Source organism: Saimiri boliviensis, chromosome 11 (assembly GCF_048565385.1).
Source record: "Saimiri boliviensis isolate mSaiBol1 chromosome 11, mSaiBol1.pri, whole genome shotgun sequence".
NCBI lineage: Eukaryota > Metazoa > Chordata > Mammalia > Primates > Cebidae > Saimiri > Saimiri boliviensis.
In genome coordinates, this window is record NC_133459.1 from 29,676,336 (window position 1) to 29,701,310 (window position 24,975).

Genomic DNA, 24,975 nt, shown 5'->3' on the forward strand with positions numbered 1-24,975 from the left:
CACTGAGATGGTATTTCTTTTTTTTTTTTTTGAGACGGAGTTTCGCTCTTGTTACCCAGGCTGGAGTGCAATGGCGCGATCTCGGCTCACCGCAACCTCCGCCTCCTGGGTTCAGGCAATTCTCCTGCCTCAGCCTCCTGAGTAGCTGGGATTACAGGCACGCACCACCATGCCCAGATAATTTTTTGTATTTTTAGTAGAGACGGGGTTTCACCATGTTGACCAGGATGGTCTCGATCTCTCGACCTCGTGATCCGCACGCCTCGGCCTCCCAAAGTGCTGGGATTACAGGATTGAGCCACCGCGCCCGGCCTGAGATGGTATTTCTTATGTAACACTATACATGGCATCAAGAATAAAAATCTTAAACAACCCAATTAAACAGTTTAAATCTTAAATACAAGTATGTAGCCAATATGGTCCTCCCAGGGGCACCGTCATTTTCACAAAGCAGTGCTTCTATGGTTAGAGTTAATCATGGCAATCTTTTTCAAATTCATAGGTGGCTGGGCCCACTCTCTGCACCAGAGATTGATTTGATTGGTCTGTAGAGATTCCTGCAAATGTTGTAAACATCTTCTCCTCAAATAGCTCTGATAAGTATCCACAATTGAAAACCAATGTAATGAAATCCAACATAAGCATCAGAAAGGCATGGTTTGTGATTTGCTTTTTTTTGTTGCTGTTACATATTATCTAGTACATATAGTACTGGAAAATTCTATTAGCTAAATGAATAAATGAAAAAGGCTTAACAGTAACTTTAATTATGAACTTTCCTTAGCTGAAGGCTAACCCAAAGCTGTAGTGCTCAAATGCAAACTTCAGTGAAATGCTCAAATTGCAAGTGGCCAAGCCCAATCAAAATCTCAAGAGTGGGACCAAGATGACTGCTGAGAAATCCCAGACCTACACAGAAGTAGAGAAACTGCTAAATATCAAAGAACTGGGAAAGAAGCAGATGTAGGTAGAACAACTATATGATTTTGAGATCAGAATCCATGAACCTACGACTCAGCTTCCTCCAAACACTCACATAAAGGGAGGAATACTTTCTAATGTATCTATTAATTCTGAATGAAGTCAGAAGATTTCAAATCTAATTAACTTCTCTTACTGCAATGATCTTAAAACAAAGCTTCACACAACACAAGTCATATTTAATGGGATTAGTCATTTTCTTCCCTTCTTTCTACAAATGAGTATTTTATATCTGCTTTACACACTGAGTCCAAAAACTCTAACAACGTTAACTAAAATACTGGTTTCTCCCGCACACACTTGTCATTTTCACAAAATGTCAAATAACTGAAATGGCTAATTCCTCTAAAAGTGCAACCGAGACAAGCTCTGCTGGTAGTTTAAAATTTCAGATATAAATTAGCTGGGTGTGGTGGCACACACCTGTAGTCCCAGCTACTGGGGAGAATAAGGCACAAGAATTACCTGAGCCCAGGAAGCAGAAGCTGCAGTGAGCTGAGATCGAAACCTTGCATTCCAGCCTAGGCGACAGAAAGAGACTATCTCCAAAAACACCTTTTTTTCAAATATTAAAAATTATAAGTTTGAAACTGCTAGCCATGAGAAATACTTCTTAATTTAACATATTAAATGTGATCCTTTTTTGAAGATTCCAACTCATAAACACAGCTAGTATGGCACAGTAGAAAGCAATATAGTTAAGAACTGAAATTAGAACAAAGTTTGACTTCAGACCCCATTTTCCCTCTAAGACTCATTTTTCTTATCTATAAATTAATAGAGACAACAGTATCTACCTCAAAGAGTTGTTCCAAGGACTAAATAAGGAAATTCATGAAAGTACAATTGTCTTTTTTAAAAAAAAATAGTTTATCTAATTTTCACATTTTTTCCCCATTGCCTTTTTCACAGTACCCTCACTAGCTCTCCCCACCAAGACTTAAAAATTGCTAGACATACTATGTTTTCCCCCTAGGAAATTTTCAAGGCTCTAATCATTAGACTCTTTGTCCAACTGAGTTTTCTGAGATATTCGTATGGAATTAAGCCACCAACAACTACTACATTTCATTAAATCTGAGACACCATAAATTATAAGAAATACCATCTCCAGTAATATAGTCAGTTATTGGAAAAAAAGAAAGAAAAACCATCATTTTATGTGCCACTAAGAAGAAAATGTTGGCTACTAAACTATGACACATGATCATTTGAAAGGTGCATCCCAATTTCAAAATGAATAAAAGTGGGAAAGTGTGGTAGAACACAGTCTATAGCAGGTACTGTGTATATAATCATTGCCCAATTCCTGATGTACAGAATGTGAGAGTGCTCCCCTCTGCTACAGTAACCTCCAGATTCAAAAGGAAAAAGAAAATACACCTTAAACATGGTGAATGGTGCTTGTTTTTATTACAGAGATGAAGAACCAAAGAAAGATTTTCTAAAAGTTTTTTTCAAGTTATCTAGTCAGTGTTTAAAAGCTTGGCACTGCAGAGCAGAGCATGTAAACTTCTTGCTTTAGGGAAGCAAAAATATAAAGGGGTTCTAGCCTGTAGATAAGTTTCTAATAGACTCCTAATGATTTACTCTTCTAAGGAAATTATATTTGATAGCAGTGCTTATCAAACTTTAATGTGCATACAAATCATATGGGGAGTCTTGTCAAAATTCAGGTTTTGATTCATTTGCTCTGAGGTATGATCTGAGAATCTCTGTTTCTGATAAGCTCCCAGGTGATGCTAACGCTGTCGGCCCACTGACTTGGAGTAGTAAGACTTTTAGCCGGGCGCGGTGGCTCATGCCTGTAATCCCAGCACTTCAGGAGGCTGAGGTGGGTGAACGATGAGGTCAAGAGATGGGGACCATCCTGGCCAACATGGTGAAACCCTGTCTTTGCTAAAGAATACAAAAATTAGCTGGGCGTAGTGGCATGCGCCTGTAGTCTCAGCTACTTGGGAGGCTGAGGCAGAAGAACTGCTTGAACCCAGGAAGCAGAGACTGCAGTGAGCAGAGATTGCGCCACTGCACTCCAGCCTGGTGCCTAGCGACAGAACCAGACTCTGTATTTAAAAAAAAAAAAAAAAAAAAAAAAAGACTTTTAATGTTTACAAAGCATTTTCATATATGCCACATAGCCGTATGAATTAGACTTTGTTGAGTTTTGATTATCCCCATTTTTGAAGATGAATTAAGGTCCATTTGAAACTCAAACCCCTGACTTTTATCTGTATCACATTGTATGGAAGTTTTCAAACAAAACCTATGAAAGTAACCTACCACTGGTTACCTAAAATAAATGCAGTGAAACCTAGAATAGCAAGTCATCAAGTTTCAAGACCCAAATAGATGTATACTACGAATGTGTATATATTCTCTAGATCAAAAACCAGATACTCCCTACAGAACAAACAGAAAGACCTTCCCAAGATATTGTTTCTAAAGAATCTTTCTTCTGTGAGGTTAAAGTGGTCATTAGCCTAACTGAAGTTTAGAGTGGTCTTCTTGTTTCCCTGAACACCATAAACCAGTGAGGTAGAAATCATGATCTACCTTTTGGCTGGCTAGGCTTCCACCTATTTGAAAAAGATCAGCTGGTATTCCAGACATCTAGGTCTTTAGATGGCAATCTCACCCATGGGCCTAAAAATACGGTAATTACATCTGATTTTGTAACCACCCTGAACCATGGGGCAGGCACCTGTTCTACTCCAAGAATAAATAAAATAAAGGATACCCAAAAAAAAAAAAAAAAGATTTTGCTGATATTTTGAGTTCTCCTATTATCTGAAAACTGATCTCCTCAAGTTTGAGATTCCTATGTGGACTACTACCAAAAATTTGCAGCAAATGCTAAGAACAAAATATGGTTGTCAGATTCTTCTTGTTGGCCTGAAAGCATTATTAGCACAGAGGCCAAAACCACTAAACTGAAACCATTTGTACAATCAAAATGAATTCAAGCTAGACAAAGAATTAAACAGCCTTCAATCTAGCTGTATAACCTGGAAACTTCACTGAAAATGGTAAACCACTATACAGAGATTTATTTTAGCTCTGAATCACCTATACCTGAAAAGTTAGTCTTCATTATCTGTTGCCAGTGTGTAAGAATGCCTTCTTAGTTACCTGCTTTAAGGTCTACAATCACTATACCATCAGAGATGGTGTTTTTGGCTCTCAGAGTTAAAGTGAGGCTTCCTGGAGTTAATGTTGATACAGCTACCCCAAAAGTAAAAATACTTGGATGCCCTGACCACATGTACTACCAAGTACCATGCCTTTATAACAATTATCTACAAGAAGCAGATATCCTATGTTCCTGGTTCTCTGAATTCAACACTTTAAATGACAGACTAGATTTAAAAAGAAAAGGCTCACTTTCCTCAAGAAGAGGCATGCATGCTATGACAACCATAAAGTGATTCAGGCTTCCACAAAAAGAGCTTTGGTCAGATGTCATCCTGACAAAGAGGCAGAGAAAAGCCAGGTTATGTGTAAGATTAAGAGGATACAACCATAAACCTGATAACAAGTTCACTGGCCAGGTGCAGTGGCTCACACCTGTAATCCCAGCACTTTGGGAGGCCAAGCCAGGCAAATCATCTGAGGTCAGGAGTCCGAGACCAACCTGGCCAACATGCTGAAACCCTGTCTCTACTAAAAATACAAAAATTAGCCAGGCATCATGGCAGGCGCCTGTAATCCCAGCTACTGGGGAGGCTGAGGCAGGAGAATCGCTTGAACCCGTGAGGTGGAGGTTGCAAAGAGCCAAGATCGTGCCACTCCAGCCTAGGCGACAAGCAAAACTCCATCTCAATAATAATAATCATAAAAATTGGTTCACTGAGCCACAGGTCTCCATCCACCAGAAGATTGTATATGCCAACAAGTGGCTTGATGTCACTAGATCAGTCCTCTTGTATCACTCTATTGATGCAACCTAAGTTAAACTATGGGATAATATTCCATTATCCACAATCTTCCTTCTAAAAGAAGCTGGAACACAGATTTGGGGAATTTTCATTTATTTTTATGCATACCTCAGAAGCTCAGTAAATTATCTTGATAGCTAGAGTCCAATCTTCTGACTCCATCAATCTAGTCTGAGGTCTTACCCTCCTCTAGTCACAACTCTTTTTTAAAAGAGGTAAATCACCAGTTTCCCAGGACAACTAAGATAGTGAATCCAAATGATAAGGCTTTTGTCATCAAAATAACTGTCTAACGAGATGATTAAAAAAGAGAAAATAAAAAGAGAGAAAAATAAGGGGCAAAGTGATTCAATCCCACCATGTATCTTTCTCCTATTTCCAACTATTTTTCTGCTTCCTACAAGCTTCACAGTAATGCAGGCATATGCCTCCTGGTTAGTGCCCAAGAATTAAAAACTGATCACACACATGACAGAGAATTCACAGCTAGAGTCACAGGTTCCAGTTCACCACACTAGCAACCTACTGACGCACAACACTAATTTCTGCTGAGGAATCTGTGCTCATAAGATGAGGAAAGAGAGAAGACCCAAAAAAAAAAAAACAAAAAAAAAACAAAAAAAAAAACAGGTGAGCTGGGGATAGAGTGAAAAAGGAGAAGTAACTCCATTCTTCCCATGAGATAACAGGCAAATGATCACTTAGCCTGAGCCCATTCCTCACATCCAAAGGGTAGATCTTGTTCTTCCCAAGCAGCCCCTTGGGAAGGTTCAAATAAAAGAAGCCATCTCCTATCTGATTCACAAGCTACTAAACCTGACCTAGGTCTCCGCAGGGTCAAAACACCCAAAGCAATCAGGTCAGCTTTAGAATAGCTAGTACTTAAGAGCTGTACTTGACACTTGAGGAAGCTGCATCAAAAATAAACTACTCTTACTCTGACAAAATTTAACCTGGAATAGGGAAAACAGGACCAAGCCTCTGATACCCAGTAAAAGATGTATGACACTAAGAAATACTGAGCAACAAATGCTATTAAAGAGAGATAGTTGTAATAATTAACATACTTTGTGGGAAAAAACCTTCTCTCCCACAAGTTGTATTAAAATCTCTTAAATGACTGCTATCAGGTAATATTAGCCCAAAATGACTTCAGGGAGAAATGGCTTTGAAAAAGTACAAAACAAGCTAGACAAGAGAAAGGGAGAGAAGATAGATTCATGCGCCTTTCATGGCCTTCCTATCTGTGACTAACAGTCATAGAATACAAAATGAGGAAGACTCAAATGGAAATACATCATCTTAAGACTTCTTGATCCAGAAAGTTAATGATAAAGAAAGAAATTTTGAGAAAGGCTGTCACAGATGCTTATGGAAAAATGCTAACAACTTGAAAGAGGCTATAGACACAGAGACTTATCTGACTACAGTTCAGCATCAGAGAGGTCAGTGACAATGAATCCAAAAAATCCAGAAGAAAGAGTTAACAGAATCCCTAATTTCTTGACAGGCCAGGTGTGAGAAATAAAGCTGTTCAAGGAGGGCCAAAGAGGATTCTATAATTAAATCACAGCTAACAAAACAAGAATGGCCCTATAATCTGATCCATATTAAGGTTTCTTGAGTACTGGTAAATCACTGATCTCAAATCTGGAATTCCCTGTTAACAACCCAGCATCAGCTTTCCTTTTTTAATTCCTTCCCAACCCCCTTTTGTCTTTATTTTAAAGTAAAAATGGTGTTTTCTGACAGACCAATGAACTTTGATCTAGATTTCAGTTCTTATCTCACATTACTATCCATGTGTCCGCCCAAAACATTATTACTTTAGTTTTTAAAAGTTTAGTTTACATCTCCTAGTATGTTTGCTGAGGTCTATTTACAACGAACATATTTGAAAATACCCTGTAATTATTGCTGTGAAGGAAACTAAACAGGCATGTTTTGCTTTAGGGTAAAAAAGATAGAGGGAGAGAGAGAGAGATAGGAACAAGTTCCTCAAGCCAACTTACAAATCCTCCTTTTCTTAGACAGGAATCGCCCGGGGATGAGCTCAACACATACTCCACCATGCTAACGCCTAGTCCCCCACTCTCCGATCGTGGGGACAGTACAGAATTGACCTCACTGTTCACATGGAAACTCTGACCAGGTCTTCTCTGCACCATGATTGGCTGGGAAACTGAATGATCTACAAAAAAGATACACAAGCATGATACAGTGCAGCCAGAGGCTCAAACAAATTATGAGTGATGTCTCATGGATAAACCAATGGAATCAGGAAACTTGCCATGGTCAGTTGAGCCAAAACCTCCTATTGTGTCTTTCACTGTATGATATTCTACATAAGCTAAGGAAATAGAACACACCCCTCATTTATCCAGGAGAGCAGAAGAATACAACCGTTTATCTAGCTTATCTGGTTTGTCTAGCTGAGTAGATAAAATGTTTACCCCTTTATAAGTAAAACGATTTCTTTTTAATCTATTTTATTGATAACATTATTAAAACAAAATACAATTTTACTGCCCTTTTTAAAAATAACAATATAATTTGTTCTTTTCTGATAATTCACTGTCATCATGAGGTTCCATGCTTACATTGTGCTGTAACATACCGCACTGGCTTTTCGGTTTTCTGTCTCCTTCCTCCCTATCACCTGTCACTTTTTCTGCTGTCAGTGTGTCTGCCTCTGTAAGTTCTCCCCATCCCTCTTCAGGGGTAGTCTGCCAGAAGAATGTCCATGCCCAGTGACATGATTTGGTCCCAATCACATTTAAAGATAGATCATTCTATACACAGTACACAAGGGCAAGGGGAAAAAAAAGAAACATGAACTTCAAATGGCAGGTGTGGATTTTCTAATTCCAAGTATGCTGACAGCAGTACAGAACAAAACATTATAGCTGAAATTATGGTCATTTCAAATAAGACCATTCCCCCTGTGGCTAGCACTTCAGAAAATATTGAGGATTTGATTTTGTGTTAATTATGTTTTAATAAATTACATCATATAAAGCTCCTTAATGGCAATTACACTACAGGAGAGGACACTGCTTGACATGCTTATGTCACTGATGTAAAATTCATGACTTGCCAATTGCTGAGGAAAGGAGCTCTAAGACAGGCATAAATCACAGTACAGATGCTAGATCTAGATTACCTGATGTTCCCCAGGCACTGTCTCGCCATTGATCACCCAGGAATATTCCTTTTGGTCCATCTTTGCTGGATTCATCTGTTTCCCAAAACTTTTTACCTGGCAAGAGCTGCTGCAAATTAAAAATAATAGATGCTTTTAAAGAATTCATAAAGGATGAAAGTACAGCAGTCAACACTTTCTTTTAGACAAGGGTACTGAAGATGCTCACGTGCCCTGAAGGTCTTTAATTAATGTGTTCTGACTACACAACTGTGTTTAGAGAACTACTATATATTTGGTAAAAGTCACAGAGAGGCCTAAGGCAAGGCGGGGGGTGGGGATGGGGACACTGATCTAACTATCCAATAGAAGCTCAACTTAAATCTACAATTATTCACTTAACCCAGGTCAAGATTTTTAAGGAGGAGGGAAGGGAACTGATAATGACCCCATTAGCTAACTGCTAAGTGGACTCTTACTGAAAAAGTATATCTACAACTATTAAAACACTTCTCTCTATATGTGTACTAACTACCAAAGTTACTCAAGCTGGAGCATGAACCCAGCTATGAACCTCAGCTACGGAATGCCAGAGGCAAAACTCACTTCTTTTATACACAGAGATTCCATTAACCAAAACACTTCCCAACCACAACTTTAACCTATTCCAAGATTTTGAAAGGACAGAAAAGCAATTCCTTCAGTACTGAAAGGGAAAAAAAAAATCCCCTAACCTCCATTATTTTTTTTAACAATACTTGGTAATACCATTATAACTTCACAAAGCATTCCATGCTTCAGAGAAAATAGGGATCACTGGCCCTAAGCCAACATGAGAAGTTTATACTAGCTTCAATTAAAAAAATGCAAAGTACCCTTCAAGCAAGACACAATACAGTTTTGCACAAGATCAAAGCACTAATGACCAGGCTTACAAAGTAAAATTCCACAGAACTCTATCATTCTTGGTTCTGGTCATCAGCTTTACTCACTAAAATGCCTCCACTTATTTCCTCTAATCATGTTTTCAACTGCTATTACACAGGAAACTAAGAAGTCTGAGATAGTATTTAACCACCATTTTTGAACACAAAAATATCTGGAGAGTTGAATTTCTCAGAGGAACACAATAAAAAACCAGAAAGCACAAAACATTTCCTCTCCTTAACAATAAAGGTTTAACATTCCCATTTAACCCATAACCCAATAATAATGGAAAATATTTATACTCTGCTCTCACTAAAATAAATCTCCACTTCCCAAATCTAATTTCTGGGTCAGTCGGCATAATTTTCATCTACCTGTAAGAGGCTCTATAATCTGTCTCAGGAACATAGGTTACTGTCTGAACCAAAGCAGTTTCCCATATACTTTGCTCTTCAGGACCTAATATACTGTTTACTAATTAAACAAGATCAGGACAAAAACACATTTTGGTCTGGCATTTAATTGCACAGATACCCAAGTTTCCTTGAAGATGAACAGTTATAAGTAGCAGTCTTCCTGGTATATTGCTTGCTACCTTAAGGGCACTTGGGAGAGGGCAGGGATCAGGGTAATACAGGAAAAAGCCCAGATCAATGCTAAGCATGGGGGTCGGGAAGCACTGAACTGGACAACTTTGAAGTGCCCTAAGAAATCTTACTGAACTGCCCTGGGCCTCATTCTCTTTTTATTGATGAAGGAAATATCGTTCAAGTATCTGTGATGATTAGAAATATTGTTGATGAGTGCCTAGCACAATAGGTTCTCAATAAATTTATTCAAAAAACATCACATCTAGGCAAAATAGCTGTCAAATCAGGTCACAGAGGGAATACTGAAAATTAATATAAACTATGCAAAGGACAATTCAAGAATTATTTTTAAACTTATTTTTCTCCTTTTGGTCTCAAAAATCTCCTGTCTGAAGATTACAAATAAAATTTCTTTCCCCATTGGTTGTACTCTTTCTCCAACTAAAACTCTGATTTTTTTCTCTTGTACTTTGTGGAAAGCAAGAACAACTACTCTTTTGCATTCCAGAAGAAAGAATGTCACCACAGGAGGGCCTCACTAGTCTCATGCTCCACATAATAGTGCAAAGAGCGCCAAAGTGATCAAAATCATTCTTGTCTTTTAATTTTTTAATTAAGAGTTCATTCTTTCCAAAAACTTGTAAAACTAGAGTTTTAAATAAACTCAAGGAACAGGGCCCTGTGTGGTGGCTCAATCCTGTCATTCCAGCACTTTGGGAGGCCGAGGCAGGCAGAACACCTGAAGTCAGGAGTTCAAGATTAGCCTGGCCAACATGGTGAGACCCTGTCTCTACTAAAAAGCTGAAAAATTAGCTGGGTGTGGTGGTGCACACCTGTAGTCCCAGGTACTCAGGAGGCTAAGGCACAAGAATCACTTGAACCAGGAAGGCAGAGGTTGCAGTGAGCCGAGATCATGCCACCACACTCCATGCTGGGTGACAGAGTGAGAATCTGTATCCTAAAAAAAAAAAAAAAAACCTCAAGGAATAGTTTCCAAAAGTACCAGCCTCCATATGCAAACATAGTCTTGTCCATAATTTGTAAAATTGCTTAGAGAAAGCAGCAGCCTTTCAGCTCGAAGCTTCAAAGCTCAGTTCTGGTATCCTGTCGCCTTTCATGATAGTGTACCAGGTTTTCATAATGTGAAAAGCAGGTGAACGCATAAGCAAGGCTATTTTCTGAGTAAATCCTCTCAAAAGGAAACAACAATACAGCAAACATGACGCAAACTGCTATCAGGTTGGTGCAAAAGTAATCACAGTTTTTGCCACTACAGCAAAGAAAGAAGAAAGCAAAAGACTAAACCAAGGTGCTTGGGCACAGACAGAAGCAAAATTAGCAAAGCTCTTAAGTCTCTGGAGCTACTTGGTCTTTCTCCCTTTCCTCCAAAACATACGCATCTACACTCAACTGCTCAGTTAGCAGCATCTGAAATGACTCTTAATGATCTTCACTTACAAGCATTCATGCCCTAATGTAATTCCCTTCCAATGACTGTGGGCTAGACCTATAACATGCCTCTAAGAAATAACGTAAGGCAAGTCATGGGATGTTACTTTCAAAACGTTAAAAAGCTGTGATTTCCATCTTGCTTGTCCTCTTCTATCTATTGCCCTGATTGCTTACTCTGATGATGACTGCTGCTATGTTATGAGCTGCCCTATAGAGAGGCCACATGAAGCCAAGAGACATCTCTGGACAACAGCTACACATACAAAGCTATTGCTCCCCAGCTTCCCACTGAACTCTGCCTCTGCCCTGAATCATTTATACCCAATTAGGAACTGAGGTCCTCAGTCGACATCAACCACAAGAATGAGCTTGGAAACGGACCTTTCCCCAATCAAGTTTTGAGACGCATGTAGCCACAGGTGAAATCATGACTGCAGCTTATGAAGGACCCTGAAGCAGACGTCTCAGCAAAGCCATGCATGGGTTCCTGACCTACAGAAACTGTGAGGCTTAAACAACTGTCTTGTTTTAGGCAGGGCATGGTGGCTTGTATCTGTAATCCCAGTACTTTGCAAGGCTGAGGGCTGAGTCTAAGGCCAGCCTCAGCAACAAACATGGCAAGACTTTAGCTTTACAAAGACTTTTTAAAAATTAGTCAGCAGTGGTGGCACACACATGTAGTCCTAGCTACTTAGAAGGTTGAGGTGGGAGGAATGCGTGAGCCCAGAAGTTTGAAGCTGCAGTGAGCTATGATTACACTACTACACTCCTGCCACACACACACACACACACACAGTTGTTCCTGCCTGGGCAACAGAGTGAGACCCTATCTCTTAACACACAACACACACACACGCGCGCACACACACACACACCCCCTCTCTGTTGTTTTAAGCCACTAAATTTAGAGTGATTTGTTAAGCAGCAATAACTAACACTGTTGTGAATATGTGGAAGCGTTTTTTTATATTTGAAACACTTCTTTAGGAGTTTGGTTTCAAAAAAACACTTCTTGTTCCATTTCTAATATTTAAATGTAACTGATGAACATAAGATCTTTTTGAATTTAGAAAAAAGTAATTACCTCTGTTCCACTGCATGTTTTCCCCAAATCTGTCTTATAGCCCTCTGTATTAAAAAAAAAAAAAAAAAAAAAAAAAAAAGCTGGTTTTAACTCAGCAAAATTAATCAATTTAGACTTGTTGAGCCTACTGACAACTTACAGCAATCACTCGTATTCAAAGATACCTAACTATTCAAAACTTACCTAACTGTTCAAATCTGATCATATTAAAAGGAGTTAGAAACTACTGAATTATAAAACCAAGTGATAATGTGTTATCCAAGTACAATTTCAAATTCAACAATAATCTCCCTGGAGGTAACAGCATCCACAGCATCGGCTAAAATATCCTGGTTTGCCAACCCACTGGCATAAATACCAGCAGTTACCAAATCTTCACTTAACACATAATCACCAAAAATGTAAATGCATCCAGCCTATGAAAAGACAGTTCCTATCCACCCCATCAAGAATCTGGAAACACTGACTGGTTTTTTTGTCAAGGCGAAAAGCAACAGATCACAGAAGAGATGCACAAAGTTTGTTTTAAAGAATGATTTGGCAGTAAGAGGATTAAACGATTTGACAATTCCAAAAGAAGGTAACAGGAATTAGGAATTGGTCCAACAAAAGCAAAGGAGCCCCACAGAGTCAGATGCAGCCAGTATTATCCAGCTGACACATTTAAGGGCAGGGCACCAATGCACAAAGAAGCCTATCCTTATCAAAGCAATTAATGCATATAGTTAGATAGTAGCTTAGTTACAGTAGACACTAAAAACACCCAAGTAATCTCCCTGGCTCCAACTCTGCTTACCAAGCCACCTTCTTAGAGGAACTGGCTTCCTCATATAGCCAACCATGCTAATCACCAAACACAACTATCGTTGTCCATCTATTTGCTCCAAAAAAAAAAAAAAAAAGACTGCATTTTGGTTTTCATACATTAGTCTCTTGTTGTCCTGGTTAGTGTGGGGTCAATATCATAACCCAATCATCTGAAAGTCCATTTCAAGATCTAGGAATGGAGAACCAAGACTTGGGGAGTCCTACCATCCCCAGCAATACAATAAATAGACCTTGTACTCTTCCTTGTAGTGTCACATTAAGTGGGATTCCTAACTGCCCCACCAATAGTGTCTGCTCTCAAATCTCTGGGAAAAATACATACATGTACAGTATTTATCCCATCCTGAATCGTAAGTTTATAAAAGAAAAAAACTTACAAAAAGGAAAACAAAAACAAAAACCAAAAAAACTCAGCTTATTCATGAGGCTTCTGGAAAACAAAATAGAAGTCAAGCACTGGTTTACAAGCAATTTTATCCACTTGAGAAACCTTTAAATTTTGTCTGGAAACATCTTGTTTCCTTTCCATCTAACAAAAAAAGGACAATGCACAAAGCCACACTTAACAATCAATGTCATAAACCCCTACCAAGAGGAACCCTTAAAACACATTAAGACAATAAAAAGTGGAGAATATCAAGAAACGCTAGGCTTCTTATTTTAAAACAGTGATAAAGACCCATGAATGCTCTGAAATCCCTTTATTTTAAATTAGTTTTAAATTCCAGCTATGTGAATTTTATCCTCTTCTGCCTTAGTTTTCTCACCTACGAGTTTCATTGTGTACAATGAAAGAGATAACACATGTAAGGACATAATACAATGCTGAAACAGTAACCGAAAAGTCAGCTACTATCCTTCTTTGAAAGAGCAAAGTAGCAGCCAACAAGACATCACAATACTAATGCTTTGTCAATGACATGCTCCTGTGTACTTAACTATAAGAAACTATAAGACAGAGTAATCGTGGCTCACCCAGGCCACGTCAGTCCAAATCTCATTACATTAACTGCTCCAACAAAACAACACTGCAAGAACCATGATTATGGGTTTTCAGGAACTGCAAAAAGGCAAGACAATTATTGCCTGGATTTGTTTGACCATACCACCACTAATATTTGAATAGGGATTTAACAATGAGGTTTACTGATGATCTCAACAGTAAATGGGCTCTCCAGCAACTCCTCTGTACTCAAAAGGAATAAAATATTAGGTAACTGCTTACACACTCAAATACGCAGAGCACACACAGGCTGTACAGAGCATCTCTCAGAACAGAAATTGAGCATCTTAAGAAATACAACTAATATGGATGTTACAACCTTGCAGACATGATCAGGTTTGATCATGTTATTATCTAGCAACTCAAACTTACAACACAAGCTTAGTTTCACTGGAATGTAGCCAATGCATGAGACAAATGCTTGATAGTTAACTAGCTGGTAAGACAGCAACAACCAAAACAATTATTAATTTCTTAGTATTTATCTTACCACACTCTCAGTACATTAAGAGAAGCTGACATCAACTCAGAGAAAGGATCTTTCAGAACTAACTGAAATGAAGAAGTGTGACTGGTAACCACTGATAATCACATGTGGTAGTCTGCCTTGTAAACATTTTCTATTTTTCACAACTTAGTTTCTCCATACCAGACTGTTGTTGTGAAATCAAGTGAGATAGTATATGAAGTGCTTTCATAAATACTAAGAACTATACTGACATTAAGTTATACTAAAGCTTTACTTAAAGCATTAACTTATTAAAATATATCTTTTTTAAAAAAGCCAAGTTCATACTGGTTAGCATAATTCTTTTGGAAGGGCCTCAGAAAATAGATACATATCAAGAGTCACAGCCAGGTGCAGTGCCTCATTGCTGTATTCCCAGCACTTTGGGAGGCTGAGGCAGGAGAAGTTTGAGTCCAGGAGTTCAAGATCAACCTGGGCAACACAGTGAGACTCCATCTCTACAAAAACTTAAAAAAAAAATAAGCCACATTTGGTGGCACATGCCTGTGGTCCTAGCTATTCAGGAGGCTGATTGAGGTGGGAGGATCACCTGAGCCCAGGAGATCAAGGTTGTAGTGAGCCATGATTGCACCACTGCACTCTAGCCTGGGCGACAGAACAAGATACAGTCTCAAAAAACACTACATTCAAAGTGTTTGTAAGAATAAAAAAGTTGAGGCTGGATGCAGTAGCTCATGCCTGTAATCCCAGTACTTTAGGAGGCCAAGGTGGGAGGGTCACTTGAGGAGTTCAAGACCTGCCTGGGCAACATGAAGAGATTCCCCATCTCTATTTTTAAAAATTAAAATTAAAAATAAGAATAAGAAAGTTGAAAGCAGCCCGGGCGGTGGCTCTCGCCTGTAACCCCAGCACTTTGTGGGGGCTGAAGCAGGCAGATTGCTTGAGGCCAGAAGTTCAAGACCAGCCTGGACAACATGGTGAAACCCCATCACTATTAAAAATACAAAAATCAGCCGGGCATAGTAGTGGATGCCTGTAATCTCAGCTACTCAGGAGGCTGAGGTGGCAGAATCGCTTGAACCCAGGAGGCAGAGGTTACAATGAGCCGAGACTGCACCACTGCACTCCTAGGCAACAGAGCAAGACTCCGTCTGAAAAAATAAAGTTGAAAGCAAACTGCAAACTAAATATTCAACAATAAATTAATTAGGTGTGGACCTGATGCAGTGGCCCACACCTGTAATCCCAGCATATTGGTAGGCAGAAGATCACTTGAGGCCAGGTATTCAAGACCGGCCTGTGCAACACAGAGAGACCCTGTCTCTTTAAATAAATAAATAAGCAAGCAAACAAACAAGTTGTGGTACAACAATGTAAGCTCACCAAAAATACCCATAATGGCTACATGTAACATTTATAAAATAACATTAATTTTTAAAACCACATGCCATACCGATATAACATTAAATTTTAAAAGTAAAATACAAAACTGTAAATGTAGAGACTGCTTCTCATGCATTCTTCCCTTTTGGATCAAGACTGGAAAGAAAAATAACAGCAGAAGGGTGTTTTTCATGTGCTGGGATTGTGGATGACTTGTTTCAAAATATTTTCAACTAATTTTCTAATAAATAAAAACAGATTACGGAAGTCTGAAATTCAGTGCAATAAGGCATATTCTCTTAAGCAGATATATTTCACTTCAACATAATTTCTATTTTTTTTTTTTTTTCTTGAGACAGAGTTTTACTCTTGTTGCCCAGGCTGGAGTACAACGGCAAGATCTCAGCTCACCACAACCTCTGCCTCCCAGGTTCAAGCGATTCTCTTGCCTCAGCCTCCCGAGTAGGTGGGATTACAGGCATGCGCCACCACACCTGGATAATTTTGTATTTTTAGTAAAGATGGGGTTTCTCCATGTTGGTCAGGCTGGTCTTGAACTCCCAAACTCAGGTAATCCACCCACCTCGGCATCCCAAAGTGCAAGGATTACAGACGTGAGCCACTGTGCCCGGCCACTTCAACACAATCTCAAAACGACAAAAGATAATCGCAATTTTAAGAAGAGAGCTCACATGGTAAGTTTGGTTTTTGTTTTTTTTTGTTTTTCTGTTTTTGAGATGAAGTCTTGCACTGTCGCCCAGGCTGGCGTACAGTGGCACGATTTCAACCTCTGCCTCCCAGGTCCAAGCGATTCTCCTGCCTCAGCCTCCTGAGTAACTGGGATCACAGACACTTGCCACCAGGCCTGGATGATTTTTTGTATTTTTAGTAGAGACGGGATTCACTATGTTAGCCAGGCTGATCTTGAACTCCTGACCTTGTGATCCGCCAACCTTGGCCTCCCAAAGTGCTGGAATTACAGGCATGAGCCACCACACCTGGCCAGTTTCAAATAGTTTTAAGCAAGTTGATACAGGCTTAGGATCTCTAATCTGAAAAAAATGCAAAATTTGAAATGGCCTAAAGCCCAAAACATTTTGAATGCCAATGTGACAGACAAAGGAAATGCTCACTAGAGAATTTCAGATTCATGTTTCTGGATTGGGCTGTTCAGCTAGTAATTATAATGCAAACATTCCAAAAATCAAAAAATTCCAATGAATAAGGGATACTCAACCTGCAATAAACTTCCAACTCATTTTGAAAACTGTAGCTTAAATAAGGAATATTAAAAATGTCCAGTGTTCCATGACAAGCCAGTTTTTTTTTTTAATTGAATGAAGCGCAGGGGAGGGAAGGGGGCAGGGGTGGATAGAAGAGCCAGTTTTTTTTAATTAAAAATAAGTATATAGAAACAAATAATTTTTAAGTTTTCACCTCTTTCAGTGAAGGAATATGATCTTCCAAATTCTCATTTTGCATTTATATATGTGTATATATTCATATTAAAAATAATCTTTACATATAAGCAGAGTAAAGTGAATACTTCCTGCTTTCACTTTAATCACTCAATACTTATACATAAAGATTATTTTTTTAAAGCTAAAATATTTTCATTCTCATTAATTTAATTCGAATCACAAAAAACTAAGAATCAACATCTGCAATAATTTTTTTCATACTTCTCTACCAGGTATCAGCATAATCTGACACGCAGTAATTACTGCTTAAAATTTTTACCCTATTGTGGCAAATGGTTACTACTGAAAACCGATTTCCACAGACACGGTGGTGTTTTAACAAAATACCTCTTTTGGCTGAAATCTAAAATACTGCTTTTAAAAAATGAAAAGTTCAATCTGTTGCATAATTATAATAATGCAGTATATAAATTAACAGATTTTTTTTTAAGTTCCCAGGTTATTAAGCACTTTCCATAAGCACTGTTAATACCCATATTTAATGCCTTTAAATAACACTTTCACCACTAAGGATGAAATAACACATATCACCCAGTATAGGCCAAGAGGAGGTAATCTGATTTTCTCTCCCACAATTGGAAAATCAACATTGCTTTTCTAGCTATTGAAAAAATAAGTTTCAGTATTTGAAGTACTTGCTGATGTCCAAAGTACTACTTGCACATACCCTAAAATGCACAGCTTGCATTAGCCACTATTGGAAAAAACAAAAAACAAAACAAAAGAAAAGTAGTAAAAGACATTCTTTGTCCTGAAAGAACTTAAAAGATTAAAAAGAAAAACCAGAGTCAAATGGACACAATTACAAGCAATTTTAAGAAAAGCACATTAACTAATAATGTAGTATAGACTGTTAAAATTCACAATCTACTACAGATAAACAAAGGATAAGTAGCCAACCACCAATGAAGAAATGAACCTAGGACAGGATGGTCAAGAACTACCTTAAAGAAGGGAACAGAATTTAGCGCAAGCTTGTCCAACCTGCAGCCTAGAACTACTTTGAATGGTCACACACAAATTCGTATGAGATTTTTTGCGATTTTTTTTCCTTTTTTTAATTGATTAACTATCATTAGTGTTAGTGTATTTTATGTGTGGCCCAGGGAAACCAAAAGACTGGACACCCTGATTTAGAGGGAGCAAGACGATGCAAAGGACCTTCTACAATGAACGGCAGGTGAAAAGTGAAAGCAAATGGAGCAGATGCCCACCTGGAAACTGGCCATCAACACAGAGTAGCAATAAGAAGAGGGTGAAAAAGCCAGTTGCCAGTGAGACTACAAAAAGCACCCCTCCAGCCCTAATCCAATAGGCAACAAGTAGTAACATTATAAAACTTATCTTTAAAAGATTGATCTGACGGTCCTCCATAAAAAAGGGTGAAGGAAAGCAAACGGATCTGGGGAGTCTAAGCAAAGAGGCCAATATAGTAATCCAGTAATTAAATGTTAAGAAAAAGACCTATGGAAGTGGGGGCAAGGACAAAATTGCTGCTTAGATGTCTCTCAGCTTTCAAAGCAAGTGTGTGTGTGCCTGTGTGTGTGTGTGTGTGTGTGTGTGTGTGTGTGTGTGTGTCTGTGTGTGTATGTTTTAATAATTTCACCGGCACAGGGGCTCACGCCTGGAATCCCAGCACTTTGGGAGGCCGAGGCAAGAGAATCACCCGAGGTCTGAAGTTCAAGACCAGCCTGGCCAACATGGTAAAATCCTGTCTCTACTAAAAATATAAAAATTAGCTGGGCGTGGTTGCACATGCCTGCAATTCCAGCTACTCAGGAGGCTGAGGCAGGAGAATCATGTAAGCCCAGGAGGTGGAAGTTGCAGTGAGCTGAGATCTCGCCACTGCACTCAAGCCTGAACAACAGAGCAAGACTCCATCTCAAAAATAAAAATAAAAAATAAAGGCTGGCCAGGCGTGGCAGTTCACACCTGTAATCCCAGCACTTTGGGAGGCTGAGGCAGGTAGATCACTGAGGTCAGGAGTTCGAGACCAGCCTGACCAATATGGTGAAATCCTGTCTCTACTAAAAATACAAAATTTGCTGGGCATCATGGTATGCGCCTGTGGTCCCAGCTACTTGGGAGGATGAAGACAGGAGAACTGCTTGAACCTGGGAGGTGGAGACTGCAGTAAGCTGAGATCTCGCCACTGGACTCCAGCCTAGGCAACAGAGCAAGACCCCATCTCAAAAAAAATTACAATAAAATAAAATAAATGCTATATAATTTCAAAAGTTAAAAGTCATAACCCATTAGGATGATCAAGAATGAAGTCATTAAGTATATATAAGCCTGTCTATCACTGGCGTTCCTTTAAATAGGACTCTATTCTGCAGTCAGCTGAGTGTAAAGGCTAAAGAAAAACAGAATCCATTAAGTTTTCCTGTGTGGTACATGAAGAAAAAGAAAATTTAAAAATAAAAAATAAAAACACACAAAAAAATCCAAATATGTGCATATATTGTCAAAAGTTTAAGTTTTATGCATCCAAAGAGTACTGAGTCTGCCCTGAAGATCCACTGTGGGCTGCTGGGGAACAGTAAGAGCAAAAAGACCCATCAAGTAGAGGTAAGAAGAATTTGGTAGCTTTTAAACTTTAGGACAACCAGGCCAAGTGTGGTAGCTCACGCCTGTAATCCTAGCATTTTGGGAGGCCGAGGCAGGCAGATCACTGGAGCCCAGGAGTTCACCAGCCTGGCCAACATGGTGAAACCCCGTCTCTACTGGAAGTACAAAATTAGCTAGGTGTGGTGGCAGGTGTCTGTAATCTCAGTTACTTGGGAGTCTGAGGCATGAAAATCACTGAAATCCAGGCAGTGGAGGCTGCACTCCAGCCTGGGCAACACGGCAAGACTCTGTCTCAAAAACATAAATAAACAAACAAATTTTAGGACAACCACAAATTAGATGAGATAGAATTGCAAACTCTGGGCTCTTCAGTTGATGACTACCATTAAACTTCAAAATGCACAGGGGTTTCCTGTTTTCTGCACACACCAAAGAACACAACCCTGTCAACTACTTCATCCTAGAAACCAAGCACATAAAAAGACCTCATTCATACTTTCATAAAGCAAGTCCATTAAAGAACATTCAGAAATACTGTTAGCACCTCAAACTCCATGTTATTTTGTCATAAATTAACCTGAAGAGGCTCCCATGCACATGCCTTCTGAATCTGAAAGTAAAAGTTTCTTTACACATTCCCATTTTGTTCACGGAACAGAGCCAAGAAACTTCTCTACTATCTTCATAAAATCTGACAGACTTAAACAATAAAGTATGCTGATAAAATGGTAAAATTCCCAGAGTGAATCAGGCTTTTCCACATGAGACAGGAAAAGTACAGAAAGGATGTGATATTATCTATAGGTTATCTATAAATAAGGTCATGTGTTTTTATATATGCATAAACTATACTTTTTTACTGATATTCAGAGAGCAAATGTGCAGGTTTGTTACATGGCTGTAACATATTATGTGATGCTGAGGTTTGGTCTTCAACTGAATCTGTCACCCAAATAGTGAACACAATTACCCAATAAGCAGTTTTTCAACCCTTGCCTCCGCCCTTCCCTTCCCCCTTTCAGAGTCCCCAGTATCTACTGTTCCCTTCTTCATGTCTATGTGTATCCAGTGTTTAGTTCCCACTTACAAGTGAGAACATGTGTACTTGGATTTCTGTTCCAGTGATTAATTCACTTGGGATAATGGACTCCAGCTGCATCCATGTTGCTGCAAAGGTCATAATTTCATTCTTTTTTTATGGATATAACTGTACCACATGTTCCCTATCCAATTCACTGTTGATGGGCACCGAAGTTGATTCCATGTCTTTGCTATTGTGAATAGTGCTGCAATAAACGTGCAAGTGCAAGTGTCTTTTTGGTATAACAATTTATTTCTACTAAATGGTTTGATCTATAGCATAACCACATTCATTTTATAACAGGTCTTCACTTTAATAATTACATATTACAGTACTTGAGAGTGCAGTATGCAAAAGATAAGCCCCAGACCCCTCAGGATACCTGTAAAGTTCACAAATAAAATTATAAAAACATCAAGATTGCTTCATGACCCCCTCACACCCTCTAAGCAGGAAGCAAACAGCCCTACTGAGATAACAAAGAATACTTTGCCTCAAGATAGGACCAAATACTCTAATGAACCCATACTCCGTCAGCCTCAAGGTATTTTAAATTTCTGATCTAACAAGACAAGGATCTCAATATGGACAAACTCCCCTTTTCCTTCATTACAGAAAATAAATACTTCATAGATATGCCTACTATGTATATAGGGAATATAACGCAGAAAATAAACTTTTGCTACATGCTTCACTACAATGAGAACCACAGCAAACACTAATCAAAATACAATGGACTTGCATAGATGTTCTGGCTCCTTATTAGCAATGTTACTTACAGTAACCAAGAAGGAATTACACATAACATAGTTTAATACCAGCTTGAGAAAGCAATGTAACAATAGTAATTCTATTTTTCTAAACATCATTATGCCTAGTTACTGTATACGTAATGAGTATATGTTTCCATGCTCCAACAGATGGCCCAGAGAAAGTACTATGGATCTGGCTAGAACTCTATTAAACAAAAGATCCTTTATTTTAAAATGCCTTTATATATCAGATTCAACTTGAATGATAACAGCATTGCTGATTTACTATTTGTCTTCCATACTTTATCTCTGCAAAGGTAACTATGAATAGCTTCTGAATGTACATACTTGCTGAGAGCCTGAATATATCTTTCAGTTTTGTCTTTTCCTTATTCTCTCCCTCTACATCCCCACATCCCTGAGGGTAGAAAAGTCATGTGAACAGAAAATACAACCAATATTTACTGAATTGAACTGAGCTTCCTTGGGGGCCAGCTAAGGATACCAACTTCTGATATAAAAGGAAAAATAAAGAGGAACCCATGCTTAAAAAAATATTTACTGACATATGATTCTTTCAATACAATATACTTAGCAACTACTGTTTACAAAGCACATGATTAGCTGAAACCCCACCTTCAACAAACTTCTGTACAAGGAAAAAGAAAACATCTACGTATATACACAAATCACTATGTATAAAACAAACTGGGTCATGATTGTAACAGTACTTGAGACCCCAGTATGCAAAAGATAAACCCCAGGTCATCTGGGTATCATGTGGGGCTCTAATAAGCCCCAGATAATCATTTGTATCATCTTTGTAAGAATACTACAAAATCACTTGCTACTTGCATTCCCCCTCACAGCTTCTAATGGGAGGGAGAAAAAAAGCTTTACTAGAGGAGCTGGTATCTGAAGCTAAATTTTGAATTAGTAGACTCTGAAAATGCAGACACAAACCAGAAAATCTCAAGAATTGAGTAATAGGAGATCTGGATTCGAACAGAGGCACAATGATTACATTAACCTCTCTCATCCTTGTTCACCTCATCTTAAAAAAAGGGCATCATAATATTGCAGGACCACTGTGAAAACTGTAACATAAATGAGGTGATTAGCACAGTTTTGGGAAAATTGTATACACTCAATATTTTGTAGCTATTATTTTTGAGCCTAAAAAACAGAATTTGAAGATAATACACATTTGACATTTAAGACCTTAACCAGAGTCACTTAACCTTAGGGCTCATTTTCCTCATCTTAAAAAAGTAAGAATAATACCTCTCAAAAACCTATTGGGATATTCATATGGATAATGATATCATATAGATTATATTGAAAAGTGTTACTGTTTATTACAGTTTAGTCTTCCCTCCAATAAAGCATACCAAGATGAATAAAAGAGTAACATTTTAGCCAAAGGAGGTTAGCGAAAGGGAAGAAATTTAATGAAGCCAGAATAAGCAGCATGTGGATCTTCTGCTGCAAGAGTATGTTTTGTTGCATTCAAACATTCCAAGACAGCTTAACATCTACACACAATAGTAGGTTCCTGGTCTTCCCAGTACAGGTTACAAGACAGAAGAATGAGTGGGGTTTACATACTGGTCTCAAAGGGACAGGACAGACCTGGGAACCACGTTCCAAATGTCAGAGGTGACTGCATTTCCACCTTTTATCTCATTCCTCAAAGTGCCCAATCCCAATCCCAAAATTATTATTTTGGGTCCCAGGAAGTTCCTCAAACAATACTGATAAAAAGGTCACTTCACCTCTAACAGTGATTAGCCTAATATAAGCCATTTATCAAGATCTCGTTCCTCCAGGCCACTTGGCCTGGCTAGCTGTTTTCTCTAAAAATAAACATTTCCTTTTAAGAGCAAGATGTCAAAAAAAAATGCCCAAAAAACAAAAGTTAAGGGAACTAGGGTGTTTTTACTATTCCTATTTGTACTCAAAAGCTACACTTTAGCTGGGCGCAGTGGCTCACGACTAAAATCCCAGCACTTTGGGAGGCCAAGGCAGGTGTATCACTGGAGGTCAGGAGTTCAAGACCAGCCCAGCCAACACAGTGAAACCCCATCTCAACTGAAAAAAAAAAACAAAACAAACAAACAAACAAAAAAAAAAAATTAGCTGGGCATGGTGGCACACACTTGTAGTCCCAGCTACTTGGGAGGCTGAGGCAGGGGAATCGCTTGAAGCCAAGAGGTTGAGGTTGCAGTGAGCTGAGATGACTCCACTGCACTCCAGCCTGGGGGACAGTGAGACCCTGTCTCAAAAAAAAAAAAAAAAAAAAAAAAGCTGTATTTTGAGGGGAAAGGAGAATTAATTACACTGCTTGGTCAGATATTTTTCTTTTTTTTTTTGAGACAGAGTGTCGCTCTTGTTACCCAGGCTGGAGTGCAATGGCACGATCTCGGCTCACTGCAACCTCCGCCTCCTGGGTTCAGGCAATTCTCCTGCCTCAGCCTCCTGAGTAGCTGGGACTACAGGCACGCGCCACCATGCCCAGCTAATTTTTTGTATTTTTAGTAGAGACGGGGTTTCACCATGTTGACCAGGATGGTCTCGATCTCTTGACCTCGTGATCCACCCGCCTCGGCCTCCCAAAGTGCTGGGATTACAGGCTTGAGCCACCGCGCCCGGCTGGTCAGATATTTTTCTATTGCCTCAGGGCATTATTAATTTTTCAGCCCTTTGGTAAGAAAATCTACATGATTTTGCTGGCAGACATATTCCCAAAACTCAATCCAATTTGGAGTCAACTGAGCTGTTTTTATGGGACTGTAATTGTAAGAAGCTTCCAGTGTGAAGGTAGCCCTCCCAGAGCTGTGGATTCTAGAAGTACTTTTAGCTATTAAAAAGTCTCCAATTCTATGAGACACTGTTTGCCATAATGGAAAGATAAGGAAAAAAACTTAACAGATTCAGTCTCCATATTAGGATAATACTTGTCCTGACTCCAGTATTACAATCCCACGAACTCTGACGGACACTTCAATGTCTTAGGGCAGCTGCAGACAGTGAATAAGTCACTTTAAAGAACTGAATGAAAAGTTACAAAATCTCTAAATCACAGTGGGAAAGTCAGTCTAAAAGGGTAACTTTTACACATTCTCTAGCATATCCTTAAAAAGCCAGTATAATTCCTCTTTTCTATCTATTTTTAAAGAGAGAAACAAGGACAAGCTTCCAGAATCTTAGACCTGAAAAGGTCCTGGGAAACTATCTAGTCCAGTATCTTTGTCTTATGGGTAGAAAAAAGTAAGTTCAAAGAAGATGAATGTTTG

General features: G+C 38.8%; 1 protein-coding gene across 15 annotated transcripts in view; it reads right to left on the reverse strand.

Moving 5' to 3' along the window:
* PUM1 (pumilio RNA binding family member 1) overlaps positions 1 to 24,975 on the reverse strand; it is a 145,304-nt gene that overhangs the window by 72,352 nt on the left and 47,977 nt on the right. For 9 of the 15 annotated variants that reach the window (XM_003937594.4, XM_010348167.3, XM_010348166.3 and 6 more), the window contains exons 4-5: positions 8,080 to 8,188; positions 6,929 to 7,107 (exon numbers count right to left, since the gene is read on the reverse strand). The exons of 5 other annotated variants lie outside the window; for them this stretch is intronic. In XM_003937594.4, the coding sequence (XP_003937643.1) occupies positions 6,929 to 7,107; positions 8,080 to 8,188 (288 nt within the window). The remainder of the gene's footprint in view (positions 1 to 6,928; positions 7,108 to 8,079; positions 8,189 to 24,975) is intronic. One more of the 15 variants, XM_010348164.3, reaches the window with a different exon arrangement.